The sequence below is a fragment of the Aethalodelphis obliquidens genome, unplaced genomic scaffold, assembly GCF_003676395.1.
Source record: "Aethalodelphis obliquidens isolate GAN/ISIS:26980383/991018 unplaced genomic scaffold, ASM367639v1 scaffold18, whole genome shotgun sequence".
Taxonomy (NCBI): domain Eukaryota; kingdom Metazoa; phylum Chordata; class Mammalia; order Artiodactyla; family Delphinidae; genus Aethalodelphis; species Aethalodelphis obliquidens.
The window spans coordinates 19,166,973-19,178,929 of NW_020837962.1; the positions used below are offsets into that span (position 1 = coordinate 19,166,973).

The window sequence follows — 11,957 nt, forward strand, 5'->3', positions numbered from 1 at the left end:
GACAGTTACATGACTGTAGATATTTCAAAGGGGAGACGACCACCACCGGTGACTCAGTGGGTGGGTTGGAAGGATGGGTAGAAAAACAAATTCCTCTACACAAACGTGTTCAAGCTGTGCTTTTAGATGTTTGACCCGCAAGTCAGGCCAGAGCACAGCCACATGCCTGCCAACAGGTGGCGCCAGCATGTTATTGGTGATGATTGATTTATTTATCCGTTTATTTTGATGGAAAGGGCGAAAAGGCAGCCAGCCTTGGATGAATTTTTAAGAAGTGAGGAGGATCCAAAGAAGTCAGAACGAAACCATGGGTCTCTACCGTTCCCTTTTGATAGATACCTTTTTTTTGGCTGCGTTGGGTCTTCTTTGCTGCACGCAGGCTTTCTCTAGTTGCCACAAGCGGGGGCTACTCTTCATTGTGGTGCGCGGGCTTCTAACTGCGGTGGCTTCTCTTGTTGCGGAGCACGGGCTCTAGGCTTCAATAGTGTGGCACACGGGCTTAGTTGCTCCATGGCATGTGGGATGTTCCCGGACCAGGGCTCGAATCCGTGTCCCTTGCATTGGCAGGCAGATTCTTAACCACTGTGCTACCAGGGAAGTCCCTTGATAGATATCTGTGTGGAAGCCTTAACTTGGAGGGCGCTTCTGTAAGAACAGCTTTGCGCGCCTTTCCTTGGGCCCAGATGTCATGGGTGTGATTCTGCTCTCACCAGCCGGGTAATAGATTTGGGAAAGAATACAATACACTTGGGAGATCAGTGCTTTCTGTCCTAAGGTTGTTGAGCCCTTTGCATCATCGGGGAGCCCTGCACGTGGGGCGCGCACTAACAGGGACCATTAGTGGTGACAGGGACACAGCACGCTTATTTTGGGCAGAACACAGCTGTGTGAGAAACTCCCCAGAGGAGCAAACTTTGGCAACATCAGAGGGTGTAGCTGAAGGTGGTCATGCACCAAAACAGGGTATGCAGCAGCCTGTGGGGTCCCTGATGAAATCCTGTGAACGGGACCTGAATGAGCAGAAGTTAACATTGGAAAACAGAGAGTTTCACAGTAATTCTCTGAGAGCAGGTCTCCCTAGAGCTATACCCAAGACAAAATTCTTGGTCCCATTCCCAGGATTCTGAAACCTTTGCAACCCCTACTCAGCTTCCAAAGTGAGGCTCTAAGAATCCCAAGACCAATATCAGATCAATGGCCCGGGGTTCTTTGGCTGCCATTACACGTGTGTCAAATCATCGCATTGTACACCTCAAACTTACACAATGGTATATCAATCAATTATATCTCAATCAAGCTGGAAAAACAGAGATAAGGGGTCTGATGGTGTATGCATCTTAATCTCAAATGGTTCGGAAAAATATAATGTGTGGACAGAGAGATGAGATGATAGACGGATGGAAAGGGGCTGAGGCTTGGTAAGCCTCGCTGAAGAAAGACCCACAAAACTGTCAGCAAAATAAAATGGTTGTTTTGAACCACAGCCTTGGGGCAACTGAAGCATCTTCTAGACCCAAACATCTAAAAGCTTTATAGTTCTGCCTTTCACTTTTGTCTAATCCACCTGCACATATTTTCCTGTGAGGTGTGAAACCGATGTCCATTTCATTTTTCCCCGTTTGGATAAACAATTGTCCCAATAACATATCAAACAGTGAGCCCTTTCCTTCGTGGCCGGCCTTGCCACCTCTGTATCCGCATGCGCGTATGCTCCCTGCTCTTGGGTCTGTCTGTTTCCCCAGCCAGCACTCTCAGGCCTGACCATACAGCTTCACCCAAGTGTCCACATGTGGAAAAGCAAGTCGCCGCCTCCGTCTGCTTCAAGGCTGGCTTAGCTCTTCTGGCCCCGAGCCTTACAAACTTGAGAATCAGTTTAGCAAGTTCACTTAATTTCTCTGCAGCTCAGTTTCTCACCTGCTGTGAGAATAAAAAAAGACAATATGGACATGATTTGTAGACCACAGAGAATGATAGTTTTAGTTTATTGTATTTATACTGGTAAACTTAAGAAAACGACACTGATTGCTATATCTTGTTCTTCTGTCATTTCTGAAAATATCTCCTGGAGTCACGCATGTTTCTCAGGCACTGATGTGCTGCTCCTGTCCCCAAAGTGCAGCGGGGGTGACACTGGTTCATAGTAGGAATCTGTCCAAATTGGCCTTTTGCTAAAATTATAATTTTTAAAAAATCTCCTTTTAGGCTTTTTTAGCCACATTTCAGCTGGAAAGCAATTCTGAAAGCTGGAAACAATTCAGTCCTGCTGTCAGTGGTCAGATTCCAATTTGCTGCATGATTTGAGTAAGGGCTGAAGGGGACTCTGTGTTTCCTGTCAAGTTGGCACTTCTGGTGACCTGCCAGGAGATGCAGGCAAAATATGGACTCTATCCTTAAACGTTTTCATTGTATTTTTAAATGAGATTTTGTCCTGTGTGTGCTTAGCCCTAAATTGAGAAAGAGGAATTTCTATTTTAATAATATTATTAATATTAATAATCACTATTTTATTATATTTTTACATACTAACTTTACAAAACTTATAAAGTATGAAAAAAAGACCAAAAGTATCCATTTACCTATGATCCAAAGATAAATGCTCTGAACCTTTCAAAGGAATTTCATCTGCCTTCTTTTCTTCTTTTTTAGTGTCACATATACTATTTCACATCCTGCCTGTGGCCAGCCTGTCCCTTGGCTGGTCAGCGGCCACTCCTTTTTCTTTGCTGGATGGAGCCCAAATATACTTAGCTCTAGGGCGAGAGAAGCTTGGGGAATGCAGGTGCATTTTTGGTCTAAGCCCAACGAGGAATTCTGCCCCCTTGACTCACGATTGGTTTAGGCCCAAGAGTGACAGAAGTTCTGACCAATGGGGAGTGAGGAAGCCTGTCGAGCGCCAAGCACCCTGGCCTGGACAAACAGGACAGGCGAAGGAGGCAGAAGGACAGACCCTACCTGGGTCCCCCAGCTGCTAGAAGGCCCAGCCCAGATTTAAGTTCACCGGACAGTGCATGGTTGTCCACGTTGGGCATGTCCCTCTCCTGTGCCCAGTGGCCCCCGGGTGGAGTTCTGCTGTGCCCCTGGGACTCTTCTTAAACGCTGTTTGCACAGTGTTCCAACCAGTTATTATCCCATGATTTACTTAGTGGATCCCATGTTGCTAAATAATGATGATGACAAGTGTTCTCACTGGGGTCTTGATACTAACGGGAATGCCAGTAATAGTGTAACAATAGTATTTATTTTGCTCTTTCTCTACCATGCTGGAAACCGAGGTAAGCACTTTACTCACATCCTTCCATTTAATCTCCACGAAAACAAGGGTGTTCTATTATGATCCCCATTTTATGACTGAAAAAACGAGACATTAGTGTCCTCATACATTTAAAATGGTCTATATTACTGGTTCTAGTCCCTTTCTCTTTTGCCTCTTCCTGTTTTCTCCTTTTTTAGATAATTTTGCCTAGAAATTTGTCCACTATTTGTATAGTTCTATGGCAGTTAAGTTTCTTTATTTCACTTTTATTGTGCTTTACATATTTTTTTCTACTTGTATCCTTTTTTGGGTTCGTTTAGGAGTTTTCAATCAGCAACTTCTTTTTATAATTATGTTTAATTTTTTTTTTTGATTTTTAAAATTTATGTTTGGCTGCGTTGGGTCTTTGTTGCTGCGCATGTGTTTTCTCTAGTTGTGGCGAGTGGGGGCTACTCTTCACTGTGGTGCACAGGTTTCTCATTGTGGTGGCTTCTCTTGTTGTGGAGCATGGGCTCTAGGCGTGTGCACTTCAGTAGTTGTGGCTTGTGGGCTCAGTAGTTGTGGCACACGGGCTTAGTTGCTCCATGGTATGTGGGATGTTCCTGGACCAGGGCTCGAACCCATATCTCCTGCATTGGCAGGCGGATTCTTAACCACTGAGCCACCAGGGAAGCCCCCACATGGCAACATCTCATGAACATCTTTCCATGTAAGTATGCCTCATTGCTATCATTTTTAGTGGCTGCATAATATTTTATTTTATGAGCGTGCTGTATGTAAGTTGCACAGGTTACTAGCTCCCTCCCCCAAACTCAAGCCTGGATAAACTAGGAAGAGAGATGGAGGCAAAAATCTGAGAACCGGCCTGAGGCAGCAGAGGGTCCAGAACAGGTGTGGCCACATCGCCCAGGGCCTGCTCTGCAGGTCCAGCGGGACAGAGAGAAGGTGACTTCCAGATTCTTCCCAGCACCTGCCCTCCCGCCGTCAGCCCCAGGCTTCAGCTGAGCTCTTGCTGCCAGAATGAATGAGAGAAGGTGGGGCTCATTGTTAGCTGCTGTTGCTGCAGTAAGGATGGGTGACATTTAATTTTCACAAAAGTCTGGGACAATCACAGGATAAGAGAAACAGACCAAAGGAAGGAAACTGTGTTTTCTCATCCGGAGAGACGGCAGAGCTAGGCCCAGCCCGAAGGGCGGCGGCGCCCATTCCCAGAGGAAGCCACCTGCTTAGAGGGTCCTCACCCTCCTTCCCACGCTTTCTTCTTCAAGGAGAGCCGTGTTTCCCCCTCAGCCTCCCCATCAGCAAGGTGTAAGCTCTGGACTCTGAACTCAGAAAAGAGAATTAGACACCGACGCTGCCCCATAGGAGTTTACAGAGCAACACAGGGTAAGTGCTGCAGCCCGAGCGTGAAACACTTGGGGTACAATGTTTCCAGGCTAATGGAGGCGGCCTCGGCAGGGGCAGCAGGAGGTGCACGTGCAGACAGAGGGGGTGTGTGAGACACCAACACACCACAAAGCGTTTATTTTAAAATAATAAATAAAGGAAAGGAAATACAGGCGAGGAAACATTCACGAAATCAAGTCACTAAAGTGCTCTCAAACATAAATTTTAAAAAACCAAGAAGCCTGGTCTGAACTTAAAACACTGTTTATAGATATTCAACAGTTGTTCAGATATGGTCCTGTGCTGTTTCAGAAGGGAAGGGAGAGAGGACTTTCTTGGTTGGAATGACAGACCCGATCAAATGACACTCAGGAGGACACAGAATCATTGCCTAACAAGAAAATGAAAAAGTCCAAAGCCAAGTTCAAGGTAAAAGTGTTATGTTTCATTCATATGAGGTCTGAATGAAGTCTTCAGTATCTATGAAGATATATGATTCTCTGTAGGTTAAATAATTTTGGATTCAGAGTAAGGACAGCAGACTTAACCTGGGAGTCTACACTGTATATTGAACCAAATCTTGGGATGTCTGGCAGTGAAAATGGGTTTTGGACTTAATATCCTTCCTCCTCAAGTTCTACAGAAGAGAATAAAAGTTTTACACCAAATTAACTGATTCATGTGCCTTTAAGGAATGATTTCCATTCTAGAATGAAGTGGAATTTTCCATAAGTCACCATTTGTCTTCTTAAAGCAAGTGGCATTGCATTTCATCCTGACACCGGAGGAAGAAAATCCAACTGAGAGTATTTGTCTTCGACAACTTTTGTCTTTTGAAACAAGCTGGTGAGGAATGTGCACATTTCCAGCCTTTGGTGGGGGAGAGGGGACCTGCAGCCTCATAAGGCCCCCTCCTTCCCTGGCTGGAGCCCCTCTAGCCCCTCAGAGTCTGAACATCCTTGGGCACCAGACCCCTGCTGCGCTCTCTTGGTCTCCTGACGTGTGGTGCTGGAGAGATCAATGGCCACGTCTTCCAAGCCGCTCTCCGGGCTGCCTTCCTCCAAGCCCCTCTGGGGTCCTGCCTGATGTGGGCTAGAACCTTCCTTGAGATGGTCAGAGCCCCAGAGTCCTGCCAGCTTTTCTTCTCTTTCTGCTCTCCTTATCATCCCTGTGGATTTTTTATGCATCCCTTGCAAAAAAGGAAAATAAATAAAAACATATCTCTAAATACAGCAATTAAGTCAATTTCTTCCATGTCACTGTTCTCTAAATCCCATTAGAATTTCCCTTATTGGTACCTGTCTTGGGGCCTGCAGGAGAGTCTCGTAGGTAACTTTCAGCATCAGGGGTTGTAGACTGGTGTCTGCCAGCTGGACACAGCCAGCAAAGTGCCTTGTTTGGATGACATGGTGATTTTTAAATTTTTATTTTAAAACTTGTTGGCAACATTTTAAAATCAGGAGATTTACATCAAAAGTCAAACTTCCAGCTTCTCTCAAAAGGTCAGATGTCTGGCAGCACGAGGCCCAGTTTCTTGCTCAGCCACAGACCTGCGGACTCAGTAAGCTCCACCCCACCTGCTCGTGTAAACTCAGAGGGGTGGGCCCGGTTACCTGACCAAAGTTCCCTCCAGGCTCTCCAACCCTTGAGGGCAAAGGTGATTGGTTTCTTCAGTCCCGGCATAGTGTCAGGTGGGTAGGGGTTCAAAAAGTGTTTGCTGAACAAAACCCCTCCTCCTCCCCAGCCTAAAATGCCCCCTCGGCCCCCTAATCCTAATCTCACACCCTGCCCAGCGTGCTGTCTGTCACTCATTCCTCCAAGCCCGAGTGTCTCTGGTAACAGCCAACAGACCAGTAAGGGTGCCAGCTCCTCAGAATGTCCAGCCTCAAAGCTTGGACCTCACCAGTGAAGACTGTCCCAGCGCCAAGAGCTAGGGGACAGAACAGCTACGCGGCAGATTATTAATGGCCGAGCCAGGACCAGGAACTGGACCTCCTGAGTCCAGGGTGCAAGGGGTTAACAGTCTGCAGGTTCACTGCCTGCGCCTTCCCGCTTCCTATTACCATGAGCTCTGAACTGTATGGTTTCCAAAACCTCTAACAGCTCTCAACATTTGGGAAACATATTTCATATAATGAAAGTGTGTCATTCCACTCATAAAACCAGGGCCTGATTGGACCTGTCTACACACTGCCTACGTAGTTCCAATGAAAAATAAGGCAACTGATCAGAGTCCAAGTCTTGTAATTCATTAAGAATCGGATGTGATATTCTGGGCCTGAATCTGAGTAAATTTACATTGCTTGGCTTGGCAACGGCCACCGGGCATGGGGACCCCCCAACATCTCTGGCAGGATGCGGCCACAGGACCCTCTTCCTTACCCAGGAGCCAGGGCACACAGGAGCCCAGCAGGCCGCCCTCCGCGGAGCCGAGGACTGAGTCGGGCAGCGGGATGCAGTGTCGCACCATCGCCCCGTAGAGCCCGTACTCAGCCATCACGCTGCTGCCGTCCCAGCGCTTCTCCCGCTTCCGCCACTTGGCCCGCCGGTTTTGAAACCAGACCTGGATTGAGGCGGGAGGGGAAGCAGAAGGGCTTACGGGAGGAGATCGCAGCGCAGAGGGGCACAGGTGCCCCCTCTTGGGGGCACCTGGGACCCAGGCCTTTCTCGTGGCTCGCAGGACTGGTCGTGCTGTGTGATCGGGGCCAGTTTCCACCGAGGTTTCCACGGGGTCAGGGATGACAAAACAAAATCAGAGTATCCCACAGTGTGTAAAGAAGCTGATCTTTACACTGATGGGAGCAGTTCACCAGGGCAATGGTCTATTCTAACCTCGGTTGTTGGATTGCTTTATCTTAATAATAGTGTCGACTATTGTTAAGCTGTTTAAAAAGAGTGAGTGGCATATCTTCTGACCTGGTGAGGATGTGCTGTCAGCACAGAGGCCGAGGCACACACAGGACGGCTTTCTATAAAGACAAAGACCAATCCTGTGTGCCTGTGAGTGCATGTTCCAGGGCCAGATGTGCATATGGCATGGGGGCAGTTTGCAGAAAAGCCTCGTCAGGCTATTTACACTGGTTTCTTTGAGGGTTTGCAATGGAGTGATAGTCATTTTTTCATTAATATCTTGACATAGTTTCTAGATGCAGCACACACTGTGTAATTTTTAAGAATGATTTAATAAAAGGAAAAAAGGCTTGAAGGTTACAGGGGTCATCCTCTCTAAATGAACACAAAGGAAAGCTCTAGCATCTAAGTAACCTGCGGTTTGGGTGCAGAGGGGGAAGCGCTGGGCTGTTTAGAGGCGGCTATGGGCTGACTCATTGCATGTAAGGGCAGCATGTTCTCTGTGGTGTCTCTGGGTGGTGGGACCTGCACCTGTATTCGGTCTTCGGGGAGTTCGGTCTTCACGGCCAGCATTTCCCGGGCGTACACATCAGGGTAGTGGGCCTCGCTGAAGGCCTTCTCCAGCTCTTCCAGCTGGTGGGCTGTGAAGACAGTCCTGAAGGGAGGCCCGAACACACACGTGGGCACATGTCCACAGGAGGCTGCAAGGCTTCCAGCCTCAGAGGACCCCATGCCTGGCCCCTCTTTGTCTACTACATGAAAACTGGATGCCCCACCTCTGAATGATTAGCCTCTGGAAAGTCCACAATTTAGTTCAGACCAAACAAAGTTCTTTAGGTCTTTTTTTCTCCTCAGTGAATTCCATCAACTCATTCTAAGAAGACCCATTTTAAAGGCCCACAAAACTGTGTCTTTAAAATGCTACCAAGGCTGACCTGCAGCCCCCTGGGAACTGCAGAATTACATTCCCAAGTGGCTACTGAGCCCTTCCCGCTGCTGCCCTAATACAGGGCCAGCTGATTCTCAGGCACTGTGTCCCAAGGAAAGGGGTGAGGGCAGGTACCTATGCCTCCGCTTCTTCCTCTTGCCGGGGGCGGGGGACGCCTTCAGGTCACTCCTGTCTTCAGATGGGCTGTCCTCATCTGTGAGCACAAGGAGAGAGGGAGGACTTTCAAGGTGAGCACATTTTTCACTTTGTTTTCTGGATTTTACTTTGAGGATTGACTCTGTGAACCTGCTGGGGATGCGAATATTTACAAGTTCGCATTTTTCACACCATGCTGCAGGTGCTGAGCTTAGCACTGCTCGTGCATTGCCACCGTTCTTCTCCATAAATTAAAAGAACTCCAAGGCAGCTGCTATTATTACTCTCTTTTTACAGAGGAGGAAACCAAGGCACAGAGAGATTAAGTAACTTGCCCAAGATCACACAGGGAGTCAACAGTGGGGTTGGGATTCAAACCCCAGACTGGGTGAAGCCAAAGCTACTTGAACACTAATTGCATTTCCTGTCCCTTCAGCTTCCAAATTCATCCCCTTCCTTCTGCCCCTATCTCACCTTCCTCATCTTAACCAATACACCAACATTTCTCAAAGGGAGGACGGAGGTTTGTGACATCAGACCCTCATCAGAGCTGGTCCCCTGCCCTGCTGTACCGATTCCAAACCTCTGGAAGCGGGATCTGGGAAATTCATTCTTGGCAAATGTGCCCAGATGATTCATAGATGGCAGGTGAAATAATTTTAAGAACCCACTCCACTATGTTTTATCTTTTGAAATCCATTATATCAAAAGATCTAGGTTGAAAGGAAGGTTAGAAAACCAAACTATTGTCAGGTTCATTGTTAAAAAGCATATTTGCTTCAAAACACTAAAAAGTGAATTAAGAAATGCAAAAATAGTAAAATAATGTCAGTTTTACTCCTACATCAATTACTTCACCAGAAAAATTGGATTATAATATTATGCTACCCATGCTGTCCAATCTGGTATACCAATAGATATATAAGGTTATTGAGAAGTGAAATGTGGCCAATCTGAATTGAGACCAGCTGTAAACGTGAAATAGTCACTGGATTTTGAAGACTTAATACCCCCAAAAGTAAAATATTAATAATTTTTATATTGAGTACATGTAAAATGACAATGTTTGGTATGTATTGGATTAAATAAGATAGAGTATTTAAATTTGTTTCAACTATTTATTTTTCCTTTTTAACGTGGCTTTGAGAAACTTTCGTTACTCGCAGTCACATGATGTTTCTACTGGACAGTGTTGGTCTTGGTCTTGAGAAACGCCCTCACAGACTAGGATGCGGTTGCATTTTGCCTTTAGTTTTATGGTCATCACACGGAAAGAGCCCATTCTGTGAAGGTGGTTCCTGCATTTTTAGTGAAACAACTAATAGTGGGGTTCATTTGATCTTACCTAGACAGTCATGAAACAAAGTCTTTTTAGAGCTGGGTGGACGCTGGCCCGCCTGCTGATCCCGTCTGCTTACTTTTTTTCTTTTTTTTTTGCCTCGCTGCGGGGCAGGCAGGACCTTAGTTGTTCCCGGACCACCGTACCCGCTTCAGTGGAAGCGCGGAGTCTTAACCACTGGACCTCCAGGGAAGTCCCCCGCCTGCTTCCTTTAATCAGCAGTGGAGACCACTACACTCTTTCTGCCTCGGCTGCCTGGATGCTCAGCTCCGCGGTCCGCTACATAGTTTCTCTCCATCCACCCCTTCTCGTGTAATTCTCCGTTCTCTTCCCCCACACCCCAAACCTCTCTATTTCTCGGCTCTGTCTTTGTAGATTTCCATTGCTCCCTTCTGTTCCCCACAATCCACCCCGACTTCTCTGAGGAGCTGGGCACAGCTACCATAAGACGGGCAAGCTCGCTTCTCACGTGCTGGAAGGAGGGGAGAAGCGCGGTGCCCAGACTCGCTTTTCAGCACAGGGAGGACAGTTCCAGGCCTCCGCCCCGCGCTCTCCAAGAGCCGGACAATTCGTCAATCAATTCAGTGAACCCTCCAGCTCTGGCGGGCACCGGGTTCTGTGCCACTGACAAACGAGGCAGGGCCAGACCTCCCGCCCTCTGCCGTTCCCAGAGGCCGAGCCTCGCGCGGGCACGGGGGAAAGGACCCCGGAGACCGCGGCCGGGTCGCTGAGACCCGAGGGTGGGTCCAGACCGGGTGTTGGTGGTGTCCGCGGGACCAGACCCGGAGGAGAGGCCAGGGGCAGAGGGCGCGGCTGCGAGAATGCGTTCCCCGGCGAGGCCACGCTCTGGGGTCCCGACTTCCCTAGATCTGGGGGGCTGCGTTGGGCTTGGTGGGGCCCCGGAGTGTCACCCTGCGCGCCCGAGCCGAGGGAAGGGACACGAGTGGCACGGACTGGCCTCCTTACCGGACGTCGAGACGCTCTCGCTGCGCTTCTGGCGGGCGGCCGGGGTCGGCGGGAGGACTTGCGGGGCGCTGGGCTCAGGCCCCTCGGGCGGCAGGAAGGGCACGTCTGCGAGGAGGAGGCAGGGCGCCCGGGCGGCCGCAGGGGGCTGCGCGCCGAAGCCGCAGAGGAGGCCAACTCCCAGAGGGAGGGCCCCGCGCGCCAAGCAGGAGCCCCAGAGCCGTGGACCCGCGCAGGGCGCGGCCACGGGGCCTTCGCAGCCGGATCCCGGCCCGGGGCCAGCAGGTGCGGGCAGCTCAGCCTCCAGGCCCAGAAGGTCGGTGATGGCAAATCCCCGGGGGCGCGAGCCGGTGGGCGGGCCTCCGGGCACCAGTGCCCTGCTCCTGGCACGCCCGTCGGAAAGCGCGTCTCGACCGGTCATGGCTTCTTAGGCAGCGAGGCTGGACCCTCTCTCGGTAACCTTTGCGGAGGGGGCGCAGCTCTGAGGACGATTTATACAGTCGGGCGCCAGGAGGGCTCCAATCAGCGGGGCGCGGATGCGTCACGCCTTGGACCCCGCGAGATGGGGACGCCACCAGTTTCCCTCCCTTCGGTCGCCGCCCTCCCAGCTGCGGTCCCCTCAATCATGTCCCTCTCCCCTCTCCTTTCCAGTTGTCCCCCTGCCCACCCCCACTCCCATTCCCATTCTCGGTGGGAGGAAAATAGGCAGCAGACAACTCTGTTCCTAAAATAGAGTCGTCCCCTCCCTAAACCTCTGCTCTGAAAGCCGCAGGTTCCAGATCCCGATTCTGTTCTCTCCCCGTCCTGATACTCCGGCGGAGGCCCCGCTCGCAGCCTCCCTGAAGCCTCCCTCCCCGCATCCAGTCGCCCATTAAGACCAAGGCCCCATTCCCAGCCGCACTCTCAACACTACAACCAATATGACCCCCTCCAGCCCTCCAACGCCACCGCCGGAGGCAAGGCCTTCCCCGAAAATCCCCAAGGGGAAAGGAGTGGAAAACGTTCATTTAACCCGTGCCCACTCCAACTCCAGCCAAACCCACCCCAGCGTTCTAATGGCCGAGCCGTCGGGGTCGCAAAAT

At 49.8% G+C, this 11,957-nt stretch overlaps 1 protein-coding gene across 2 annotated transcripts; it reads right to left on the minus strand.

The window, feature by feature from the left end:
- Window positions 1–1,902: 1,902 nt before the first annotated feature.
- On the minus strand, window positions 1,903–11,327 carry VSX1 (visual system homeobox 1). 2 transcript variants are annotated; one of them, XM_027118334.1, is made up of 5 exons: window positions 10,879–11,327; window positions 8,553–8,631; window positions 8,021–8,144; window positions 7,022–7,202; window positions 4,761–5,828 (listed from the first exon to the last, which is right to left on the minus strand). In XM_027118334.1, exons 1-5 carry the CDS (start codon window positions 11,294–11,296, stop codon window positions 5,539–5,541), a joined length of 1,092 nt encoding a protein of 363 aa, XP_026974135.1. In that variant the 5' UTR covers window positions 11,297–11,327; the 3' UTR covers window positions 4,761–5,538. The 2 variants fall into 2 exon arrangements, with proteins under 2 accessions (XP_026974136.1, XP_026974135.1); XM_027118335.1 differs by lacking the exons at window positions 4,761–5,828; window positions 7,022–7,202 and adding an exon at window positions 1,903–1,917 and having other exon boundaries at window positions 10,879–11,296.
- Between the last annotated feature and the right edge of the window lie 630 nt (window positions 11,328–11,957).

Bases quoted from the DNA above. Each gene is read 5' to 3' on its own strand.
- VSX1 (XM_027118334.1), bottom strand. From the start codon at position 11,296: ATGACCGGTCGAGACGCGCTTTCCGACGGGCGTGCCAGGAGCAGGGCA. The intron at 8,632-10,878 runs GTAAGGAGGCCA...TTGTGCTCACAG, and splicing joins CGAGAGCGTCTCGACGTCCG to ATGAGGACAGCCCATCTGAA. The intron at 8,145-8,552 runs GTACCTGCCCTC...GCCTCCCTTCAG, and splicing joins AGGAAGAAGCGGAGGCATAG to GACTGTCTTCACAGCCCACC.